Source organism: Canis aureus, chromosome 25, assembly GCF_053574225.1.
Source record: "Canis aureus isolate CA01 chromosome 25, VMU_Caureus_v.1.0, whole genome shotgun sequence".
NCBI lineage: Eukaryota > Metazoa > Chordata > Mammalia > Carnivora > Canidae > Canis > Canis aureus.
The window spans coordinates 6,369,770-6,391,451 of NC_135635.1; the positions used below are offsets into that span (position 1 = coordinate 6,369,770).

General features: G+C 37.9%; 2 protein-coding genes across 7 annotated transcripts in view; both read left to right on the top strand.

Annotated features, from left to right (window-relative positions):
- Positions 1 to 20,333, top strand: part of LOC144296902 (olfactory receptor 8S1-like) — a 170,688-nt gene extending 150,355 nt beyond the window's left edge. For 5 of the 6 annotated variants that reach the window (XR_013363834.1, XR_013363833.1, XR_013363832.1 and 2 more), the window contains one exon: positions 19,788 to 20,333. The gene's annotated coding sequence lies outside the window, so the exon portion shown is untranslated. The remainder of the gene's footprint in view (positions 1 to 19,787) is intronic. The other variant, XR_013363830.1, reaches the window with a different exon arrangement.
- Positions 14,266 to 19,184, top strand: LOC144296903 (olfactory receptor 5BS1-like). The gene has a single exon (XM_077870274.1). The coding sequence runs from the start codon at positions 15,923 to 15,925 to the stop codon at positions 16,832 to 16,834; it is 912 nt and encodes a 303-aa protein (XP_077726400.1). The 5' UTR covers positions 14,266 to 15,922; the 3' UTR covers positions 16,835 to 19,184.
- Positions 20,334 to 21,682: the final 1,349 nt, after the last annotated feature.

Here is a 21,682-nt window from a genome sequence, read left to right on the forward strand (position 1 = left end):
GGCTATTTAAGTCTCCTGCTCTTCTGAATGGTTAGATCTGAGAAACCTTAATTTGCATTATACCCTCAGGAAAAATATTTAGAGCAGTAAGAGAAAACAGTGAAAAATAGCTGGTTTTGAAATGGTCTAAATAATTGGTCAAATATTTACATGCCAAGAATCAAAACTTTTCAAAATTTCTCTTTATTTGGATTCAGAGCAGCCCAAACTTGTAAGAATCTAGAAAAGGATTTTGAAATCTTAGCCTGGAAGGATCCTGGCACATGCACTAATATATTTCTTTTTCTAATACTGGAACCTAGATAGACAAAAGCCTCTTCCCAGAGAAAGAGAGAGAGAAAGACACACACACACACACACACACACACACACACACACAATTGTTGCTTTTTTCTTCTGCATTAAGGTTTATTGAAACATTCAATTAACAGGCCAGAGCCCCTAGAGGGTTTCACCATCAGGAAAGAGGAGAGCTAGGTCCCCCTTAATGTCTCTGATTAGCTCCTGGGCTACTTATCACTTCTCTTCATCTCTTCCTCTCTCTGTTTCCTTTGCTGTGTACTTTATTTTGTTTGATGTCTCTTGAAATTCTGCTCTCACAGTGAGATCATCCTCCCCCTATCTGTTTCCATCTCTCCCTCCTTGATCTGGTTTTTAGTTCAATAATATGTTCTGATCTGCCCTCAGAATGGACTTTTCCTTGGGAACATTAGGGGATTAAAATTAGTCAATGAATAACACAGAATTTTAATCACAGCCAGTGTGTGCTTAGCATGGTACGTAAGTTATCTAAATAACTTCTAAAACCATACAAGAGAGGTATTAGATGCCATTTTGTGGATAAGGAAATTGAGATAAAGTAGGCTTAAAAACTTTACAAAGAACATACAGCTAATGAGAAACAGAGCTATGACTTAAACTTAGCCCCAGATATGTTTACAAGACTATCTTAATTTTCATGTATCCTGCTACTTTCTCATGCCTCTAGAATAGAGTCTGCATTTTGGGGGGCATGAAACTTCAGGGAAGCAGATATTAGCATTGTAGCACTGCCCTAGTCTGGAAAGGATAGAAGAAAGGACATCAAGAAGATAATTTTGAGATCCCTGTGTCTCAAAGGTCATCTCAATCAACACCCCATTCCTATGATTTCCAGAGCATTAATTTTTCTGCTCTTATGAGTAATCTCCAATTCTGTCCACCTATCGGGATTGTGGGTTACAGAAAATGGCAAGGATGCAAGATTCAGGCATTTGCTGGGCAAAATTTTATACCAGGTGAACTTGTCTCTAATACCTTCCTACCTTTGTTTTTGGTTCTCTCCTCTTCTTTCTGGACCAATACATTCCCACAAACTCAGGGATTTCATGATAGTACAGAGCCCTGAATTGCTCATTCTAATCAATTTAACCTAATGCATTTTCCAAAAACAGTGACACTCTGTTCTTTTCCAGGTCATTGAGGTTCTTCCAAGTGTCTGTGCCAAGTAGTTTTTGTATGTCTCACTCTGTAAGGAGCTGTTCTCAAGTAGTACTTCTTTCAGACAGGTTCCAGCAAACCCGGTCTATGGTTTGTTGATATGAAGTGATAGTTGTTATATATTCCTTGCTTCCTAGAGCTCCTTGCATTTTAACTTTGCATACACAATCTGAATAAATAAAACCTCAATGAAGAAATTTCCAGCATTAGCTGCAGAAAAAAGGAAGTTGAATATTTAATTTTTGAGGAGATATATCATGATCCTCTTAATAGCCCTTACACAAAAAAACAGCTTTTTCATTTATAGATGTCGAGCCTCTGGCTAGTGACATTAACACTTAGCATAGACTGTGAGAAAATAATCTAGCTATATATATATATTTTCAGTTTAGAGCCTTAGTTCCAAGGTCAGAAATCTTTCTACAGTTCAAAGAACCTCTCTACCCAGATTGCATATATAGTGCAGCCATATTTGGATGCTGGGAGGAGGTTTTATTTGTGCGTCCTTAAAACCATCTGCATAACCTGCTGCTCTATTCATTACTGGGTCATATGGACCCTCTGCCTAAAATGAAGGATTTCTTGATTTGATTCTCTCTGCAGCTACTTTTCCAGGGGTTTTCTCAGATGGGATATTAGAGCACTTAAAGAAATGTTTGCTAGTACCCAGATTTTAAAAAATAATACATTATCTCCATGTGGACCAGGATAGGTTAAGGATCTATTTTCTGGTGATGACACAGAGTTAGTTTTCTTAGAAGAAATAAGATGGTCAAATAATCCCTGTTGTGAGGTTATTTTAAAAATGTTTATTTAGTATTCACTGTACACTGGATTTTGTTTTGTTTTCCCTAAATGGCATGGCTTCTAGTTTCCTCAACTACAGCAATCCATTCTTCCTTTGAGAAGGTATTACTCATCTAGTCCACTTGGACAACTGGAACTGTCAGCAGGAAATCAAGATAGGGCAGTTATTTAGCCCATTGTCCTGACAGAGTAACTGCCAAAGATAAATACAGGAGACCCAAGCTAAGCCTTCAGGGTATCTTCCCTTGGAATATGGCTCCTGAACACCTAAAGAGAAGAAGGGAGGTGGTTCTACGTAAACACTATGGTAGCATCTCAGTGAGGCTTACTGCCGCTACAGTCACCTCACCAGGTTATTCTTGTTCTTTAAGCAGAAACTCAAGTTGAACATTCTCCCCGGTAGCCTGAGCAACTTGGAGGAAATGCATTACTGCAAAGGAATGTAAGAGAGCAAACAGATCTTTAGGAATGAGAAAACTGGTATATTCAGAGAATAGAGCAACCAAACTCTGAATTAAAAACATTTGAAGCCAAGTCAGGACATGCAGGAAATGGTGCTTTGTTGAAAATAAAATTGTCCTTGAAATGTCAAGGTCAATTTCCTTGACCTAAAAGTGTCAAGGAAAATGAAGTAGTCCAAAGTTTTGTAATAATTGTAATAAGGAGATTCTGTAGTCTATGGCTTTTATAAGAGTGCAAGGCTAAATATCTCTAATAGGAATAGTATTCAGCTTTAAAAAGGAATGAAATTCTGACACACACTGCAACATGGATGAACTTTGAGGGAATTATCCTAAGTAAAATAAGCTAGTTACAAAAAGACACTTACTGCATAATTCTACTTAAATGAGGTATTTAGAATGGTGAAATTCATAGAGGCAGAAAGTAGAAGGTGCTTGCCAAGGGCTGGGGAGGAAGGCAGAATGGGGAGTTGTTATTTAATGGGTAAGAATTAGCATTTTGCAAAATGAATGTTCTGGAGTCTGGTTATACAATAATATAAATATATTTAACACTACTGAACTCTACATTAAAAATGGTTAAGATAGCAGATTTTATGTTATCTGTATTTTACCACAATTTTTAAAAAATTTCTAATAATAGATTAAGGAAACCTTGACACTGAGCTTTACAGACAAAGTTGAACCAGTCAAGCAGATACACTGAACTCTTCCTTGTTTGCCTCACGTGGGAGTTTTTTAGAAGACATATTAGGAAAACGCAACAGAATGGGAAATACTAAATCAAAATTGATAAAAATTTCTCTGGCCACATAATCAAGTACTAATTATTTTAAAAGGTAATATTTTAATGTAAAAATGTCAGCTGGTGTGTCTGAGTAACAGCTTCCTAACCCACCCTTTATTTAACAAAATTCTACATTGTCAGGGTTTGTTCCCCATACTGGGAAATTCCATGGTGAACGACACATTCAGGGTCCCTGCTGTCATACAGCTTACAACCTAATGAGATAAAACCAGCAATAAAACAAATGATGAATAATGAAATCCCAAACAATAATAAGTTCTATGTGGAGAATAACATTAGGCTGACGTGGTAAATACTATCTGGTTCTTTATTTTAGTTGGGTTGTGTTATGGAAGACCTCTCTGAGTAAATGCTATTTGAGCTGAGATCAAATGACAAGAGAAACTCACCTTGCTCAGGAGGAAGAACATTCAAGGCAGAGAAAACAGCTAGTGCAGAAGAAGCTAGAGTTAAAAGTAACACTTTTAAAGGATTTTTAAGGAGACAAGCTTTGAAGATTACTCTGGCTACTCTATAGAGAACTAATAGAGTATAGTTATAGGACTTGCTGCTACATTAGACTGGAAAAGAGAGAGGGCTCAGAGATAAGTCATATTTTTACTTGAGCAAATGGTAGGTAGATGGTGACATCATTTGCAGAGATCAGCATATTTGGGGGAAATGCATACCAGGAGGGTGAAAATTAAGGATTTGATATTTGTTAGATTGGCTGGTTGGTTAGTTGCATTTTAGCTAAATTGTTAAAGATAGTTTTTAGACATCAAAGTGAAATGTCAAGTATCTAATTGTATATATTATTCTAGGGAGGGATCAGGGCTAATACTTCGAGTATATATGGTGTTTGGAGATATTATATGATTGACATAGAACATCTAAGGAAAATGAAGTGAAGAGGAGGTCATGGAACAGTCTAGCACTTTTAGTTGAACTTGAGAATGACCCAGAAAGAGAAACAGGAACGGTAGCCATTGATTGAGGAAGGAAATCAGTAATTTTTGTATCAAAAAAGCCAACAAAAGAATGTTTCAAGGAGGATAGAGAAGTCAGTTGTGTCAAATGCCACTGAAAATTCTAGTGAGAAGAAACAGAAAAGTTACACTGATTTTGCAACTCTGGTTTTGGAAGTACTTGATAATACTGACAAGTTTCAACTAGCTAAAGTAAGATAAGGAGAGACTGTATAAAGAGATAACTTCATAGAGAAGTTATTTTCATAGATAACTTCATGAAGAAGTCTTGATATGAAGGAGATAGAGAATATGAGAGCCAGCCATAGATTTAGGGGATATGCAGTCTGAGGAGTTTTTGTTTTTCCTAGTTGCTTTGTTTTTGTTAAAGCTTGTTTAGATGTTTTTGGAAATGGTAACATAGGTAATATAATATTAGAATTTTAGGCAGGGTGGAGACAAACTTTAAATCAGTTCTACAGTAGTTAGCTGATGGAAGAGAATTCCTGAAGAAGTTCTAACAGGCTGGGTGTACACTTATGGGAGAGGCTGTGTGGAGCTCATGCTTCAGGTTGGAGATTCAAATAAAATGATCTGTGTGATTTTTTGTGTTCCATAAAATCCTGTGATTCTAGGGTTGCCTGGGTGGCTCAGAGGTTAAGCATCTGCCTTTGGCCCAGGGCGTGATCCTGGAGTCCCAGGATCGAGTCCTGCATTGAGTTCCCTGCATGGAGCCTGCTTCTCCCTCTGCCTGTGTCTCTGCCTCTCTCCCTCTCTCTCTCTCTCTATCATGAATAAATAAATAAAATCTTAAAAAAAAATCCTGTGATTCTAGAAGTGAGGCTTAACTGTTTGCATGTATGTGAGAGAGTGAGGGTAGGACTATGTGTACAAGCAAATGTATAGGGAAGATAAAGTTCTGCCAAACCTGAAGAAACCCCAGGCTAGTCTCCTGCTAGCAGAGCACTAGCAGTGCCCACCCCTTACTCCACGCTTGCTCAAACTACCATAGTGGCAAGAGTGCCAGGGGCCCAGACAACTGACTTCCCCCATAAGTTCAGACTATCCCAGGCTCCCTGGGGTCCTCATTATTCACTCTCCTTCTCCAAGGGCCAGCCTAGCATATAGGTACCAAGTAGAAGACTAGAAAAAATGATAAAATTCATACAAATTGGCCAGGAGCTCTCCTTGAATCAGAAGAGATAAAGAAGACAAAGGAAGAAAAAAAGGATGGCCAAAGCCTCTTAACAGGTAGTGGTTCAAACCAGAGCCCATGCATGTCAACACTTAATCCTTTATCCAAAACGAAACATAAGGTGACTTTAACTGCAATAGACACACAGTTTTCAACTGGTTGGGAAAAGATAACACTTTTTCCTGAGACCTGAATTATTTGAGTGTCCTACATCATTCACCTCTTAAAACAAGGCAGAAAAACTAGACTCAACAGTCCTTCTCTATCTTCCCCATTGCACCAAATGTGAGAAATTTGTTCTAGACCTTCATTGCACTGCAGAGGGAACTGAGCCTAGGAAGAACAAGTAAAAGTGCCTTCCCAAATTCACAAAAGAAGATCATGGCTGGGCTGAGATGAAATTTTTAGGAGGTTAAGTAGTTTGTCACTTTATTTTTTTATTTTTATTTTTTAAGATTTTATTTATTTACTTAAGAGAGAGAGCATGAGCAGGATGAGGGGCAGAGGAAGAAGCAGACTCCCCACTGAACAGGGAGCCTGTTGCAGAGCATGATCTGGGACTCTGGGATCATGACCTGAACCAAAGGCAAATGCCCAACTGACTGAGCAACCCCGGCACCCCAGTTTGTCACTTTATTAATCCATAATCTGTTTGTATTCTTCCTTTATCAGATTCTGGACAAAAGGTTGAGATTCCTTTGGGATTGAATGGGGAGGGGGCAGCTATAGCTATCAGGTGGGCAGCTGGATGGAGAATTCCTGACTTATGGGTGGCAGTAAGTTTGGAGTATTCTCATTTTCTCTGGTGGGAAATTTCCTAGCTAAATGCCAGGATCTTAAGCTGAAGTTAATTTGAGAGCTCATTTATTTAGTTCACAGCCCCATCTCCAAGCAAGACCAAATATTTAGAAAGCACAGCCTGATTGTACAGCTCCTTAGAATTTTTCAGAGATGAAGCAAAACCTCTAACTTTCCTTTACATTCTCATTATAAAACAAAATTTTTTAAAAACAAATTTTCATTATCTAAATGACTAAATACCATATGTCTAAAAAGATTTACTCAGGGAAAACCACAAAGTTTGCAACTAGGGTGAGAAATGAAGAAGAGAGAACATCCTTGATACCCCTTTCTTCCCATTCCACAAGGGCACAGCATCCTTTACTTTAAGACACTGTCTTTCCTTAAAATGCTTTTTATGGGGAATGGGGGTGGGGGTGGGAGACTTCTCTATCAGGGAACTTTCAATGCAGAGAAGCTCTAGCCTCCAACCTTCCCAGTGGCCTCAGGACCAGCCAAGTTTTCTGGATCATGAATTTGGGATTGAGAAACCTGTAGACAGAGGACAGGCAAAAGGCATTAGGAAAATCAGACTATTATTATTTCCATTCTCCATCTGAGCAGCTAAGACTCCTTAAAGAAATGGCTTCTTAGACCAAATTCAAGTTTGTTATAGAACATGCAAGGCAGAAATAGAATGAGAAAAGAAAGAGTTGCATATTCCTTATTGGAATTGGGTTTGATTAATTGCTGAGTTAGAAGTAAAAAGGTGCAATGTGGCTTATATATTATCTACTCCAGAAAGATATTTTTTAATTGAAAGTATAAAAAGCATGTTTTTAAATGTAAAAATCAAAGCAGTTGTCCATTCTGTTACCATCCTAACAACTGTTAATTTTTCAGTTTTTAATTTCATATAAATCCTTATTGTATGCATATTTTCACATAATCTAATGAATTTATAGCAATTATATATTCTGATCTTTTTCTAAACTATATATCATGGACATTTTGTTTCTTCCTCTCTGTAATTATCATTTTCACCGTTAGCTAATATTGTCATGTGTTTCCACTGAAATGTAGCAACTATTCTCTAATTATTTGATCTTTAGGTTGATCCTAGTGCTACGGTCTTAAAAACAACACTGGAATATACATATTCACACATAGGTTTTTTCTCTTCTTTTGAAGCATGTGTTTAAGATAAATTTCCAAAAGAGATATTTTGTATTTCATATTGCCAAAAGTATTATACCAACATATAATGCTACCAACAATGTAAAAGGGCATAAAAGTCTCACCAAATCTTGCCAGCACTGTTTATTACAGTTTTAAATAGTTTATTTCCATATAAATAGTTGTAGAGCAGTATCATCATCTAGTTTTAGCTTGCAAGTCTTTGATTATAGGTAGAGTTGAGATTTTTCACATCTATCTATCTATCTATCTATCTATCACATATGCATAGGATTTCAGGCTATTCATGGTGCCACTTTAATTTTGCCCAAGGAATTGTATCAGCTGCAAGTCATCACAGGAGAAAAATTGCTCTAGATAGGTCACTAATAAGGCTCTGGAATGAATTTAAATTGAATTTCATTGAATGCTAGATGGTAATTCCAAAGCATAAACATTGTAGAAGATTGTTAAAAGAGGGAAATTTTAAAATAATGAGACAAAAGAGTAACAAAAGATGTTAGGGAGAAATCAGGGAGACTATCTTATGCTCAACACCATGTTTAAAGTAAACCAAGAAGAATCAATTGACTTGTTAAAGACCATAAAATAGTTAAACTAGTTCCTATCAGAAAAACAGAGTTCACACACAAATTGCTTTTGTTTTGCAATTCACTTTACTCCCTTAAGGGTATCTACCTTCCTTTCTTCCTTCCATCTGATTGCTGTGGCTAGATCTTCTAGTAGTATGTTAAATAACAGTGGTGAGAGTGTACATCTGTTTTGTTCCTGACCATAGAGGAAAAGCTCTCAGTTTTTCTCCATCAGGGATGATATTAGCTGTGGGTTTTGCTTTTTCTGAATCTTTTGACATGATCATATGGTTCTTATCCTTTTATTAATGTGACGTATCATATTGATTGACTGATTTACAAATATTGAACCACCCTTGGAACTCAGGAATAAATCCCACTTGATTGTGGTAAATGGTTTCTTTAAATGTATTGTTGCAATCAGTTTACTAATATTTGATTGAGAATTTTTTTTAAAAGATTGTATTTATTTATTAGAAATAGAGAGAGAGAGAGAGAGAGAGGCAGAGACAGTGGCAGAGGGAGAAGCAGGCTCTATTCAGGGAGCCTGATGTGGGACTCCATCCGGGCCTCCAGGATCACACCCTGGGCTGAAAGTGGCACTAAACTGCTAAGCCATTGGGGCTGCCCCTTATTGAGAATTTTTACATCCATGTTCATCAGGGATATTGGCCTGTAGTTCTCTTTTTTAGTGGAATCTTTATCTTTTTTTTTTTATTTCAAGATTGTATTTATTCATGAAAGACACAGAGAGGCAGAGACATAGGCAGAGGGAGAAGCAGGCTCCACCAGGATCATGCCCTGGGCCTAAGGCAGACGCTCAACTGCTGAGCCACCCAGGCGTTCCTTTATTTGATTTTTGTATCAGTGTAATGCAGGCCTCATAGAATGAATTTGAAAGTTTTCTTTCCTTTTCTACCTTTTTGAGTAGTCTCAGAAGAATAGATATTTACTCTTCCTTAAATGTATGGTAGAATTTGCCGTGAAGTGATCTGGCCCTGAGCTTTTGTTTGCTGAAAGATTTTTTTTTTTTTAAGATTTTATTTATTTATTCATGAGAGAAACACAGAGAGAGGCAGAGACAGGCAGAGGGAGAAGCAGGCTCCATGCAGGGAGCCCAAGGTCATGCTAGATCCCTGGACTCAAGATCACACTCTGAGCCAAAGGCAGATGCTCAACCACTAAGCCAGGCGTTCCTGCTGAAAAGACTTTTTATTACTGATTCAATTTCTTGCTGATTATCAGGATTTTCAAGTTTTCTATTTCTTCCTGTTTCAGTTTTGGTAGTTTATGTTTCTAGGAATTTATCCATTTCTTACAGATTGTCCAATTTGTTGGCATAGTTTTTCATAATACTCTCTTACAATTGTTTGTATTTCCCTAGTCTTTGTTGTTATTTCTCCTCTCTTGTTTGTGATTTTATTTGGGTTTTTCTCTTTTCTTTTTGGTAAGTCTAGCTAGAGGCTTATTAATTCTTTCAAAGAACTGACTCCTAGTTTCATTGTTCTGTTCTATTGGATTTTTTTTAAGTGTCTATATCATTTATTTCTTTAGAAAGAAATCCAACCCCTAAAGAAGATCTAAATAAATATTATGCACTCAACATGGGAGCAAACAAATATACAAAATAATTAATAACAAACATAAAAGAACTCATTGATAATAATACAATAATGGTAGGGGACTTAAAACTCCATTTGCATTAATGGAGCATCTAAACAGAAAACAAGGAAACAATGATTTGGTGTTTTTGGGTTTTTGTTTGTTTGTTTGTTTGTTTGTTTGTTTTTGGAAACAATGACTTTGAATGACACACTGGACAAGATCCACTGTTAGATCTTCTTGTTGGATTGTCCTCTTTATAGTGCCTTCCTTTATCTCTTGTTACAGACTTTGGTTTAAAGTCTTGTTTGCCTAATGTTAAGTATCACTACTCTGGCTTTCTTTTGACATCCATTTGTGTGATAAATATTTCTCCATCCCCTCACTTTCAATCTGCTGATGTCTTTAGGTCTAAAATGAGTCTCTTGTAGGCAGCGTATAGATAGGTCTTGTATTTTTATCCATTTTGACACCTATGTCTTTTGTTTGGAGCGCTTAGTCCATTTACATTCAAAGTAATTAGTGACAGATATGCATTGCATGCCATCTTATTATTTGTTTTTGTTTGTTTTTGGAGCTTTCTCTGATTTTTTTTCTTGTCCTTTGTCACTTTTGGTCCTCCTTTGCACTTAAAGCATCCCATTTAGTGGTAACAAACTCCTTTAGCTTTCATTTGTATGGAAAGCTATCTCTTCTATTCTGAATGCCAGCCTTGCTGGGTAGAGTATTCTTGGCTACAATTTTTTTCCATTCAGCATGTTGAATATATTGCGCCACTCCCTTCTTACCAAGTTTCTGTGGAGAGATTTGCAGCTAGCCCTATGGGTCTTCCCTTTTAAGTTAAGGACTTCTTTTGTCTTGCTGCTTTTAAGGTTTTTTCTTTATTATTATATTTTGCGAATTCAATTATAATATATCTTGGTGTTTAGCCTGCTTTTGTTGATTTTGATGGGAGTTGTCTGTGCCTCCTGGATCTGGATGTCTATTTCCTTCCCCAGAACACAGAAGTTTTCAGCTATACTTCTTCAAATATATTTTCTTCCCCCTTTTATCTCTCCTCTTCTTTTGGGACCTCTATAATACGAATTTTATTATGTTTAATGAGTCACTGAGTTCCCTAAATCTTCTTATGTTGCATAATTCTTTGTCCTTTTTGTTCATCTTTACTATTTCTATTATTTTGTCTTCTGGGTAACTAATTTATTTGTTCCTCTGCTTCTTCCAGTGTCCTGTTCATTGCATCAAACCTGCTTTCAATCTTGTTTATTGTATTCTTCATCTCAGATTGATCGTTTTTCAACTCTTTTATCTCTGTTGCAAGGATCTCGCTGATGTCTTCTATTCTTTTCTCAAGCCCAGTAAGTATCCTTATGATTGTTACTTTAAATTTTCCACTAGGTGGGACGCCTGGGTGACTCAGTGGTTGAGCATCTGCCTTCAGCCCAGGGCATGATCCTGGAGTCCCGGGATCGAGTCCTACATCGGGTGCCAATCCCACATTGGGTGCCCTGCGTGGAGTCTGCTTCTCCCTCTGCCTATGTCTCTGCCTGTGTGTGTGTGTGTGTGTGTGTTTCTCGTGAATAAATAAATAAAATCTTTTAAAAGTTCTATTAGGCATGTTACTTATATCTGTTTTTCTTAGATCTCTGGCTATGGCCTTGTTCTTTCATTTGGGATAAATTCCTCTGTCTTGGCATTTGTCTAAGTTTCTACCTTCTACTCTGTGTTAGAAAAGCCATGTCTGTAGGAAATATCAGAAAGGGAGACAGAATGTAAAGACTGCTAACTCTGGGAAACGAACTAGGGGTGGTAGAAGGGGAGGAGGGCGGGGGGTGGGAGTGAATGGGTGACGGGCACTGGGGGTTATTCTGTATGTTAGTAAATTGAACACCAATAAAAAATAAATTAAAGAAAAGCCATGTCTCCTGCTCCTGAAGGTAATGGTTATAAAGAAGAGGTCATGTAGTGCCCAGGGCCTGGAACTTCAGGAAATGTCTCTGGTGTGTGCTACCTGTGCTCTGCTGTTGTATTTTGGCTGCTGTACCCTTCAGGTCAATCATTTAAGGAGGCTCATCTTGCGTGCTGTGGGCAGTGTTTGGTTCCTGACCTGAATGCGGTGAGTTTTAACCAGGTGTACTCTGGCCTGCTTGTGAAATGAGGCCTGGTAACACTTCCACCAGAATTGAGGCCCTGAAGAACTCGGGGGGCGGGGGGGGGGGGGGCAACCTGGTGTGGGCAGGGGTTTGTGCTGGTCTTCTGGGGGAGGGGCATGCCACACTGGGGCTGAAGCAAGCTTAACTGAGAAAGGCAGTCCCTCTGGAGTGCAGGGGAGTGGGGCTTAGTGTAAGCAAGTTAGGCAGCTAATGTTGGCACTGTGCTGCTTCCTGCAGGTCTGTGTTTATGCTGAGGGGCAGGGGAAGAAAATGGCAACAGCTAGCTTCTTTGTTCCTAGAGATGCATTCTTGTGAATGCTGCCTCTCAGGGATGCATTCCAAGAAGAGCAAATAATCACCTTCCTGTGTGTCCCTTGCATTCTTCAGATCACTGTTTCCATGCCATCTGTCCCCAGTTTGTTTCCCTGCCTTCTCTCCAAGAGTGGCACAGTGCCCCAGGCTCTATCTTGGCCAGCCCTACTGCCCTTTAATACTCCAGGCTTTAAGCTATGTTGGTTGCAAGAACCCACAAAATTCAGTCCCTCTCATTTTCCAAGCCAGTGGCTTTGGGGGAAATGTTCTCCTTGTGCATTTCCCTGTGTCCTCCAGTCTCTCTAATTCTTCTCTGTGACCATGGCTTCCTCTCCTCCACAGTACCCACAATTCCTTTCTTCCCTAAATAACATCTCCACACTTTCTACCTTCATCTGTGTGGCCTCTTCTCTTCCTTTAGGTGTGGAGTTTATTCTTTCAGTCTTCAGGTTGATTTCTGGGGTATTTAGGATTATTTGATAGTTATCTAGTTGTGTTCATGGGGTGAGATGAGCCTAGGATCCTCCTACTCTAGTACCATCTTCCCTCCTTACCAGAAACCAGAAATGTTAAATCCTAAAAATAATTCATTTTTATCTATTGCCATGTAGACTTAGGGAGATAAATCTAATGACAAAACAGAAAATCAGGAACCCTTGGGTGGCTCAGTCAGTTAAACATCTGCCTTTTGCTCAGGTCATGATTTCTGGGTCCTGATATCAATCCCCATGTCAGGCTCTCTGCTCAGTGTGAAGTCTGCTTCTCTCTCTTCATCTTCCTCTGCTCCTAACCTTATTTATGCGCTTTCTCTTTCAAATAAATGAATAAAATCTTTGAAAACGAAAAGAAAAAAGAGATTCAGATACAGATTTGCCTACGTGCCTAAAGCCACACTGCCTGACTAGTAGCTGAGACTCGTGTCAAGGTCTTCTGACTCTTTGTACAGCCTCATTGCCATCCATCCAAGACAGTCACAGGGATTTCAAACTGTCCCCTTCCTTAGAACAGGGGCACAGGCATTAGAGTATAATATGACATCTTACTGCCCAATGGCAGTTTGTCTCACTAACAGGGTTGCCTATGAATCATACATTCATTTATTTTATTTATTCTTTTACTTATTCGGTGATCAAAAATGTTTTTCTGAGCTCCAATATATGATATGTTAAAAGTTGAATAGTGTGCAAAAGCTATCTTGTGATTTTTTTATGATTTTATTCTATAAACTTTAAATGCCTACTAAGTTTTAGGCATTGTGCTAAGCTCTGAGGATATAAAAATAAAAAATACTGGCATGGTCTAAGTCCTCATGGAACTTCTCAAAACACAGACATACATGAAACAAATTCATTCATCAAATATATACTGAGCCCTTTCTATATGCTAGGTATTATTCTAAGTGCTAGGGATATATAGTAATGGCCAAAACAAGAAAAAGTCTTTGAGTTTACATTCTAGTAGAAGAGAAAGTGGATAATAAATGTACTTTAAAATACCAGATGTTGGTAAGTGTTATGAAGACAAAGCAGGGTAATAAGACAAAGACTGACTACAGGGATGGGGACAGGTTGAGGGAGGTTGGGAGTACCTCTCTTCTATATTCAGAAAAGTTTATTTATTTTGCGATGCCTGGATAGCTCAATTGGTTAGGCATCCAACTCTTAATCTCAGTTCAGGTCTTGATCTCAGGGTTGTGAGTTTGAGCACCACAATTATAGCAAGCATAATAATAGAAAACCAAATGTGACAAAAGAAAATTAGAAGCAGAGTAAGGGCTTCCCTGAGGAAATGACCCTTGAGCTGAGACCTGAGGGTTCTTAACACAATAGGCAGAGAAAGAGAAACAGGGATGATGGGTGGGTTGGTGAGTAAAGGAGTTGGTGGCAGGAGTTATGTCTTCCCTCACTGGACCTCAATCTCCTCAACTATCAACAGGGCATTGTGCTGTATGACCTCCAGTGGGTCCTTCAAATCAGAAAGGCATGGGTCCATGATTGACCATGCTGAATGAGATCTTTTGTGTTTCTCTTTCTCTTTTTCCCATTGGATTTTTTCTGTCATATGGAACTCCACCCTAGAGCGTCTTCTCTTATAAATGGGCTCACTCTGGGTGAGTTTGTTTATGACTCTTTGACTCATACATTCAGCCCAAATATCTTCTCTAAACTTCAGGACCCTATCTCTTAGTGCCTTCTGGACACCCTCTCACTGTCTCACAGGGTTCATCAAACAACATATTCAAAACTGTGTTTATTATCTTTGCCTCAAATATGCTCCTGTTGCAGTGAATGGGACCACTCAATTACCAAAGGCAAAAACTGGAGAATCATTTTTAATTTACTTACTTTCACTCTAAACAACAAATTGGTGATGACATTCTTTAGAATTCATCTCAACAATATCTCTCAAATCTGTCTCCTCTAATCTCTCACTGCTAGAGCCTCTGTTAACCCCTCACCAGCTCTGACTAGACTCAGTGCTATACTCCCCCAATTCTCCATCCATAGAACATTTGCAGGGATAATGACCTCATCACCTTCAAATCCTTGTTCCAATAACCCTATCTCAGTCACTCCTCTCCTGACCACACTATTTAAATTGCAAACCTCACTGCCCTCCTCTACCCCCATATTAGCCGTCTCCCTTTCCCTGCTTTATTATTATTTTATATAGCACATAGCACCTTCTAACACATTATACTTACTTACTTATGTCTTTATTTATTTTCTAAATTTCCCAACTAGAATGTAAGTTCTGTGAAGATAAAAATTTTTGTCTGTTGTGTTCAATGATACAGCCTAAGAGTCTAGAATTGTGCTGGGAACATAGTAGGTATTTGGTAAGTATCTACTAAAAGAATGAACTCACTGCCCTAACTATATGTTGCTTTGCCTCCAGCTCATCTTCCACATGTCCCCAGGGTGAATGTCTCTAAACTACCAATTTGATCACATGACCTTCACACTTAGCACCACATGCCCTTGTGAATCACCCTGTACCCAACCACTCTGAGCTGATGAAGTTCTTCAGAGAGGCACTAATATTTCATGCCTCCCCTATATTTGATCATGCCATTTCCTTTGCCTAGAGCACTGTCTTCCACTTTGTTTACTTAGTGGAGTAAATATCCCAAAACAGGCTAAGCATTACCCATTCTTCATTTTCCAAGTTATCCAGAGACAATTAATTTATATTTGTGCCATTGCTATGTCCTATGCATTATGTTATTACAGACTATTTTGCTTCTTTACATGTTTCTCTGCCCTGTTAAATTCTAAGCCCTTTGAGGGCAGGAATAATGTCTCAAACATTATTTGTATCCCCAGGATCTGGTACGGTATCCAGCACTTGGATGCTTATTAAATATTTCCTGAATAAATAGGTATTAAAGTTCAAAGAACCAGTTACAGAGGAAGCACTTTGGGGTGCTCATGCCACCAGAATTGAAATAATAATGGGGATGGTGAATGTGACCCAGAGGGAAACTTCTTGACCTCATAGTTTTTCATTTATACCTCTAAGCTGGAAGTCACATTTTTTTAAAAAGTCTTATTCATCTGGGATGACTCAACTGCATTATGTTTCTTTCTAGGGCCAGTAACTTTAATCATGAAAAATCTTACCATCATTACCGAGTTTGTCCTCATAGGACTGTCCGGAAATCCTCAGATCCAGACCATGCTTTTTGTACTGTTCCTGGTGATTTACCTCTTGACCTTGATGGGGAATCTGATGATGATCCTGGTGATCAGAAATGATTCTCACCTTAAAACACCCATGTACTTCTTCCTAGGTCACCTGTCATTTCTAGATCTCTGCCTTTCTTCAGTAACGATGCCTAAGATGCTGCAGAATTTATTAGCTCAAAAGAAAACTATTTCTACATGGGGCTGTGTGACCCAGAGTTTCTTTCTCATATTTTCTGGGAGCACAGAGGCCTGCTTACTGTCAGCCATGGCCTATGACTGCTATGCTGCCATCTGCCACCCTCTCCTATATAGTGTGGTTATGAATAGGCCTCTCTGTGTTGGGATGATAATTGCAGCATGGGCAGTGGGGTTCCTAAACTCCTTGCCAAATAGTCTTTTCACCTACAACTTACATTTCTGTGGCCCCAATGTCATCCCTCACTTTTGCTGTGAGCTTCCTTCTCTCTTCCCTCTGTCCTGCACTGACGCTACTGCCAATGAGGTCCTTCTTGCTGGGTCATGTGCATTGTTGGGATTTGTGACACTTCCCCTCATCCTCTTCTCTTATTCTAGAATCATCTCTGCCATCCTAGTCATCCGTTCTTCTGGGGGTCAAGGCAAAGCCTTCTCTACCTGTTCTTCCCACCTCACTGTGGTGCTTTTGTACTATGGCACAGCTTTATTCAGGTACATGACTCCCCTCTCAGGCTCTAAGTTGGAACAAGTGGTTTCCATTCAGTACAGTGTGATCACATCTTTGCTGAACCCCCTCATCTATAGCCTCAAGAACCAGGAGGTGAAGGCAGCTCTGCATAAAATGTTGAAGCAATAACTGTGTCTCTCTATATATGGAAAATTCATATTGTATTTGGTTATAAGACAATGAGAGAACAGGTGATGAAATATATTAATAATGTCTAACTTGATCACTTCAAAAATTTGCCATTTGATGAAAATAACCTCTTGGATCTTGGTAATAGAGGTTTAAGTGTGTTATTGCTTATTTTATAGTATTTGGCAAGAAAATTCAATGAAGACTGAGAAATACGTACTGGGATGAAGTAGTATAGACTATGTCCAAATCTGTTTATTTTGTTCAAGAGTTTTGGAATTATAGGCATCAAAGTGTTTTGTTGTCTTTTTTTAAAAAAAAAAGATGTGTGTGAAACACACTTCAAAGTGGAAATGAGTTACTAATTGAAGATGATACTAAATGAAGTTTGTTTCATTCACCTAACTTGGAGTAACCTAAAAAATCGATATACTTAGTTGCCAGAAAGCAAAGACACAGATTAGTGGAGACCTGCCTTAGTTCATTAAAAAGAAAAAATATATTTTTTCACTGGTAGTGACTACTGTGTGGGATGAGATTATGTTTGTTGACTAGAATAGAGACCTTGTTGGAACTCAAAACTGGTGAATGCCTATGCGGTCTCAAAATGATGTTTTCACTCAATCCTGAGGATATCAAACCAATTAGTTTATTCAGTATCTGATGGTCTCACTCAGCCAAACCCGAGTCTACTGCCCAGTGTTGCTTTGACATATATTCAATCAAATAAATTAATTTCTTGTCACAAAAGAGCCATGGAGGGGGAAACAATAAGCTCACAACCCAAAGTATATAAACGGACTCACATGACCTCTGTAATGAAATATTTAATATGAATCATTGTATTTCTACCCTTATAAGAATCAACCAAAAGTAAGATTTTTTCTTTGGCATTTTCTTAACTTCTTACAAATCAAAATAACAAATATTGTTGGTGTTATATTTTTATTATGAACTCTTAAATATATAGTAAATTCTATAAAATTAGGGGAAATGTATAGTGGATGAATAAAAGAAGTATTTTATAATTTTTAAGATGTAATATACAAAAAATCTTTTTTCAGAAAAAATATACTTCAAAATGAAGTATATTATGGATAATGGTTTTATATCAATGATAAATAGCCCTTGCATAAATTATTCTAAGTATTAACATCATCTGATTTTGTCAAGGAAAAGGAGGTTCTAGTACAGAGTGTAGCCAACCAGGTACCTCATGTGGAGCATGGTTCTCCCTAAGTGACCTAAATTTGAGATATGGTAGGAGTAGAATTAATATAACTTAATGACTTTTTAAATAAAGGAATAGTTAATAATAACATCATTATACTCCCCCACCCTGACTTTAAATATTCTTAAGAGAAACTTTCCAAAGGGGACATATTTAGATACAGTTTATGGGCATAACAGGAAAGGCATCCTTATCCAAATCAAACCCTAACTAAGGATGTAAATGAAGTCACACAAACTGATGCTAACAGTGTATCATTGACATAATGCAACCATTTCCTTCCTCACCTGCATCTTTGAGAGATAGATCCAAGGACCAATCTATACTCAATCTCCCCTCCCTTAGGAGAGTGAGATAGTTATTGGCACACACTTACACGTGTGCTTGCCACCTTCTGCTTTATTTTCAATTCTTACTGCAGACCCTATGTCATAAGGTCCATAGTGGACTTCCTTTCTTACCTTCCAGATATACACTGTATGTATGAATTTTGTTGGTAAAAGCATGGCTTACACTGAATTTGTAATCCTTCATCTTCTCACTGCATTTCCACTCCTGTCTTTGTGCTATAAGTACTTTGTGATCTTGATTTATATTGCCCATATGCTTGCATAAATATTTGCATTAATTTACAGTCAAACCAACAGAATATTAGAGGGTCTGACAATGCTTATTTGCCAGGCCTGAGAACCATTTTTAAATCAACACAAGAACAGACACACAGTTCAATGGAACACATCAGAAAGTCCAGAGGGAAACCCACACTTACGTGGTCAATGTATGACAAATGGGCCAAGAATATGAAACAGGAAAATGACAGTCTCCTCAATAAGTGATGTTCTAAACCATAGAGAGCCGCATGCAAAGGAATCCAACTGGATGCCTATCCAACACCATACACAAAAACTAAGTCAAAATGTATCAAAGACCTCAATAAAAGAGCGAAAAGCATAAAAAAATCATATTTTAATCTTTTATCAGTTTTATAAGCATAAAATGCTACTTCTTTCATGTATTTACATTTATTTTTCATCATAAGTAATATTTAACATTTCTCAAATGTTTGTTAAACATTGATGTTTCCTCTTTTATCATTAGCATACCATTTTTCCTGTTTGTTACTGCATTCATAGTATTATTTTTTCTATTTGAATGATGTAGTTAAATAAAAAGGATATTAATCACTTGCTATAAATTGTTCCAAACTTTTTCAAAGTTTACTGTTTACTTTTTTTTTTACTTTTTAAACTGTGTTATGTAGCCAGTCTATTTTTCCCTTTTGTGTTATTTTCTCTGCATTTAAGCTTACAAAGTCCTTTACCATCTGTGTCCAAAATTTTTCTTCTGTTTTTTTTTTTTTTGTGTGTGTGTGTGCTTTTTTTACATTTAATCCATCTGGAATTTCTCTTGCTCCATCCAAGCAAACAATCATAATTCTGATCCTTGTTCAATGCAGGGAGGCAAGGCTAGACACAGAAATGAATGAGAAACAAAGGAAAGATATTGAGTTAAAAAAAATAATGTCAAGAGCCAAATAAACTATTTGGATGCCTTCTCAATAGCATGTTTGCAACTAGAGTTAGCAAAGAGGATCTGAAACATAACTTTTGAATGATTCCCTTGACTCATGTAAGGGTAGGGAGGAAAAGTGAAGAGTATTCTCATATACGCCTCGGTTTTATTTATTTTTAAAAAGATTTTATTTATTTATTTATTTGACAGAGTGAGAGAGAGCTAGCAAGAGGGAGCACGAGCAGCAGAGAGAGGGAGAAACAGGCTCCCCGCAGAGCAGGAAGCCCAGCGTGGTGCTGGATCCTAGGACTCTGGGATCATGACCTGAGCCAAAGGCAGATACTGAACCCACTGAGATACCCAGGGGTCCCTACTCCTCAGTTTTAAACTGTCGTCTATAATCTTAAGATTCCCAAAGTATAAATTCATTAACAACTTTACATCTAAGAAACAGACATATCTGTCCGATACCAATAGATAATTCTACTATATTTTCCCGATGTATCTTCCCAATTCTCTGTACCCTCTCCCACTAATTATCCCATTCAAATCCCTAATTTTAAATATTGCTTCTGCTCCTGTGAATCCCAAATGTGTATTTCCAGCCTGAACCTCTCTTGAAAAATTTCAAACTCACATATTTAATTAACTACTTGACATCTCTTGGATGTCTAACAAGTATCTCAAACATAACATGTTCAAATTAAATAAAGTTAATATCACGATAATTCATCCAATGCCTGAGAGTCATCTTTTGATTCCTTTTTTCTCTTTCTCCCAACATATTTTCTTTTCTTTTTTTGATAAAGATTTTATTTATTCATGAGAGACACAGATAGAGAGAGGCAGAGGCACAGACAGAGGGAGAAGCAGGCTCCATGCAGGAAGCCTGATGTGGGACTCGATCCCAGGACTCCAGGATCACACCCTGGGCCGAAGGCAGGTGCTAAACCGCTAAGCCACCCAGGGATCCCCCGAACATATTTTCTTTTTTTTTTTTTAATTTATTTTTTATTGGTGTTCAATTTACTAACATACAGAATAACCCCCAGTGCCCGTCACCCATTCACTCCCACCCCCCGCCCTCCTCCCCTTCTACCACCCCTAGTTCGTTTCCCAGAGTTAGCAGTCTTTACGTTCTGTCTCCCTTTCTGATATTTCCCACACATTTCTTCTCCCTTCTCTTATATTCCCTTTGACTATTATTTATATTCCCCAAATGAATGAGAACATATAATGTTTTCAACACAAAAACAAATCCCATGTGTTCTGTCTTCAAATATCTCCTGAATCTGGACACATCTCAGTGTCTAGTTTAAGCCATTATTTTCTCCCACCTGGACTCAGGGCTGGTATTCAAAATATTTAGTAACCAGTAAGGCATGAGCACAGAGCAATTAAAATGGATTCCCAACAAATAAAAATAGATTCTGGCTTTGATGTCTGTCATGAATACTGGCTGATATATTAGTATGGCTAGTAATAAGGCAATAGCCTTTTCTCAAGTGCATGCAGAACATTCTCCAGGACAGATCATTTAATAAGCCACAAAAGATATCTTTGTGTAAATCATACCAAATGTCTTTTCTGACCACAATGATATGAGACCAGAAATCAAAAGCAAGAGATAAGATGGAAAATTTACAAACATATGGAAACTAAACACACTCCTGAACAACTAATGGATCAAAGAAGAAAGCAAAATAGAAACAAAAAGTATCTTAAATGAAAATGGGAACAATGTACCAAAGCTATGGAATGCTGCAAAAGCAGTTCTTAGAGGGAAATTTATAGCGATAAATGCCTCAGCTAAGGAGAAAAAGAGATCTCAAACAACTTAATTTTATACCTCAAGGAACTAGAAAAAGGTGAACAAACTAAGTCCAAAGTTAGGAGAAGGAAGGAAATAACAAAGCTCATAGTGGAACAAATGAAATGGACACTGAAAAACAATAGAAAAGATCAACGAAACTAAGCCTTTTTTTTTTTTTTAAGAGAAAGAGAGAGGGAGTAGAGGGTGAGGGGGAGAGTGAATCTTAGGCTCCACACCCAGTGCAGAGACTGACATGGGGCTTACCCTCACAACCCTGAGATTATGACCTGAG

What these genes read in the sequence shown, in the direction of transcription:
- LOC144296903 (XM_077870274.1), top strand. Translation starts at nt 15,923, where the DNA reads ATGAAAAATCTTACCATCATTACCGAGTTTGTCCTCATAGGACTGTCC.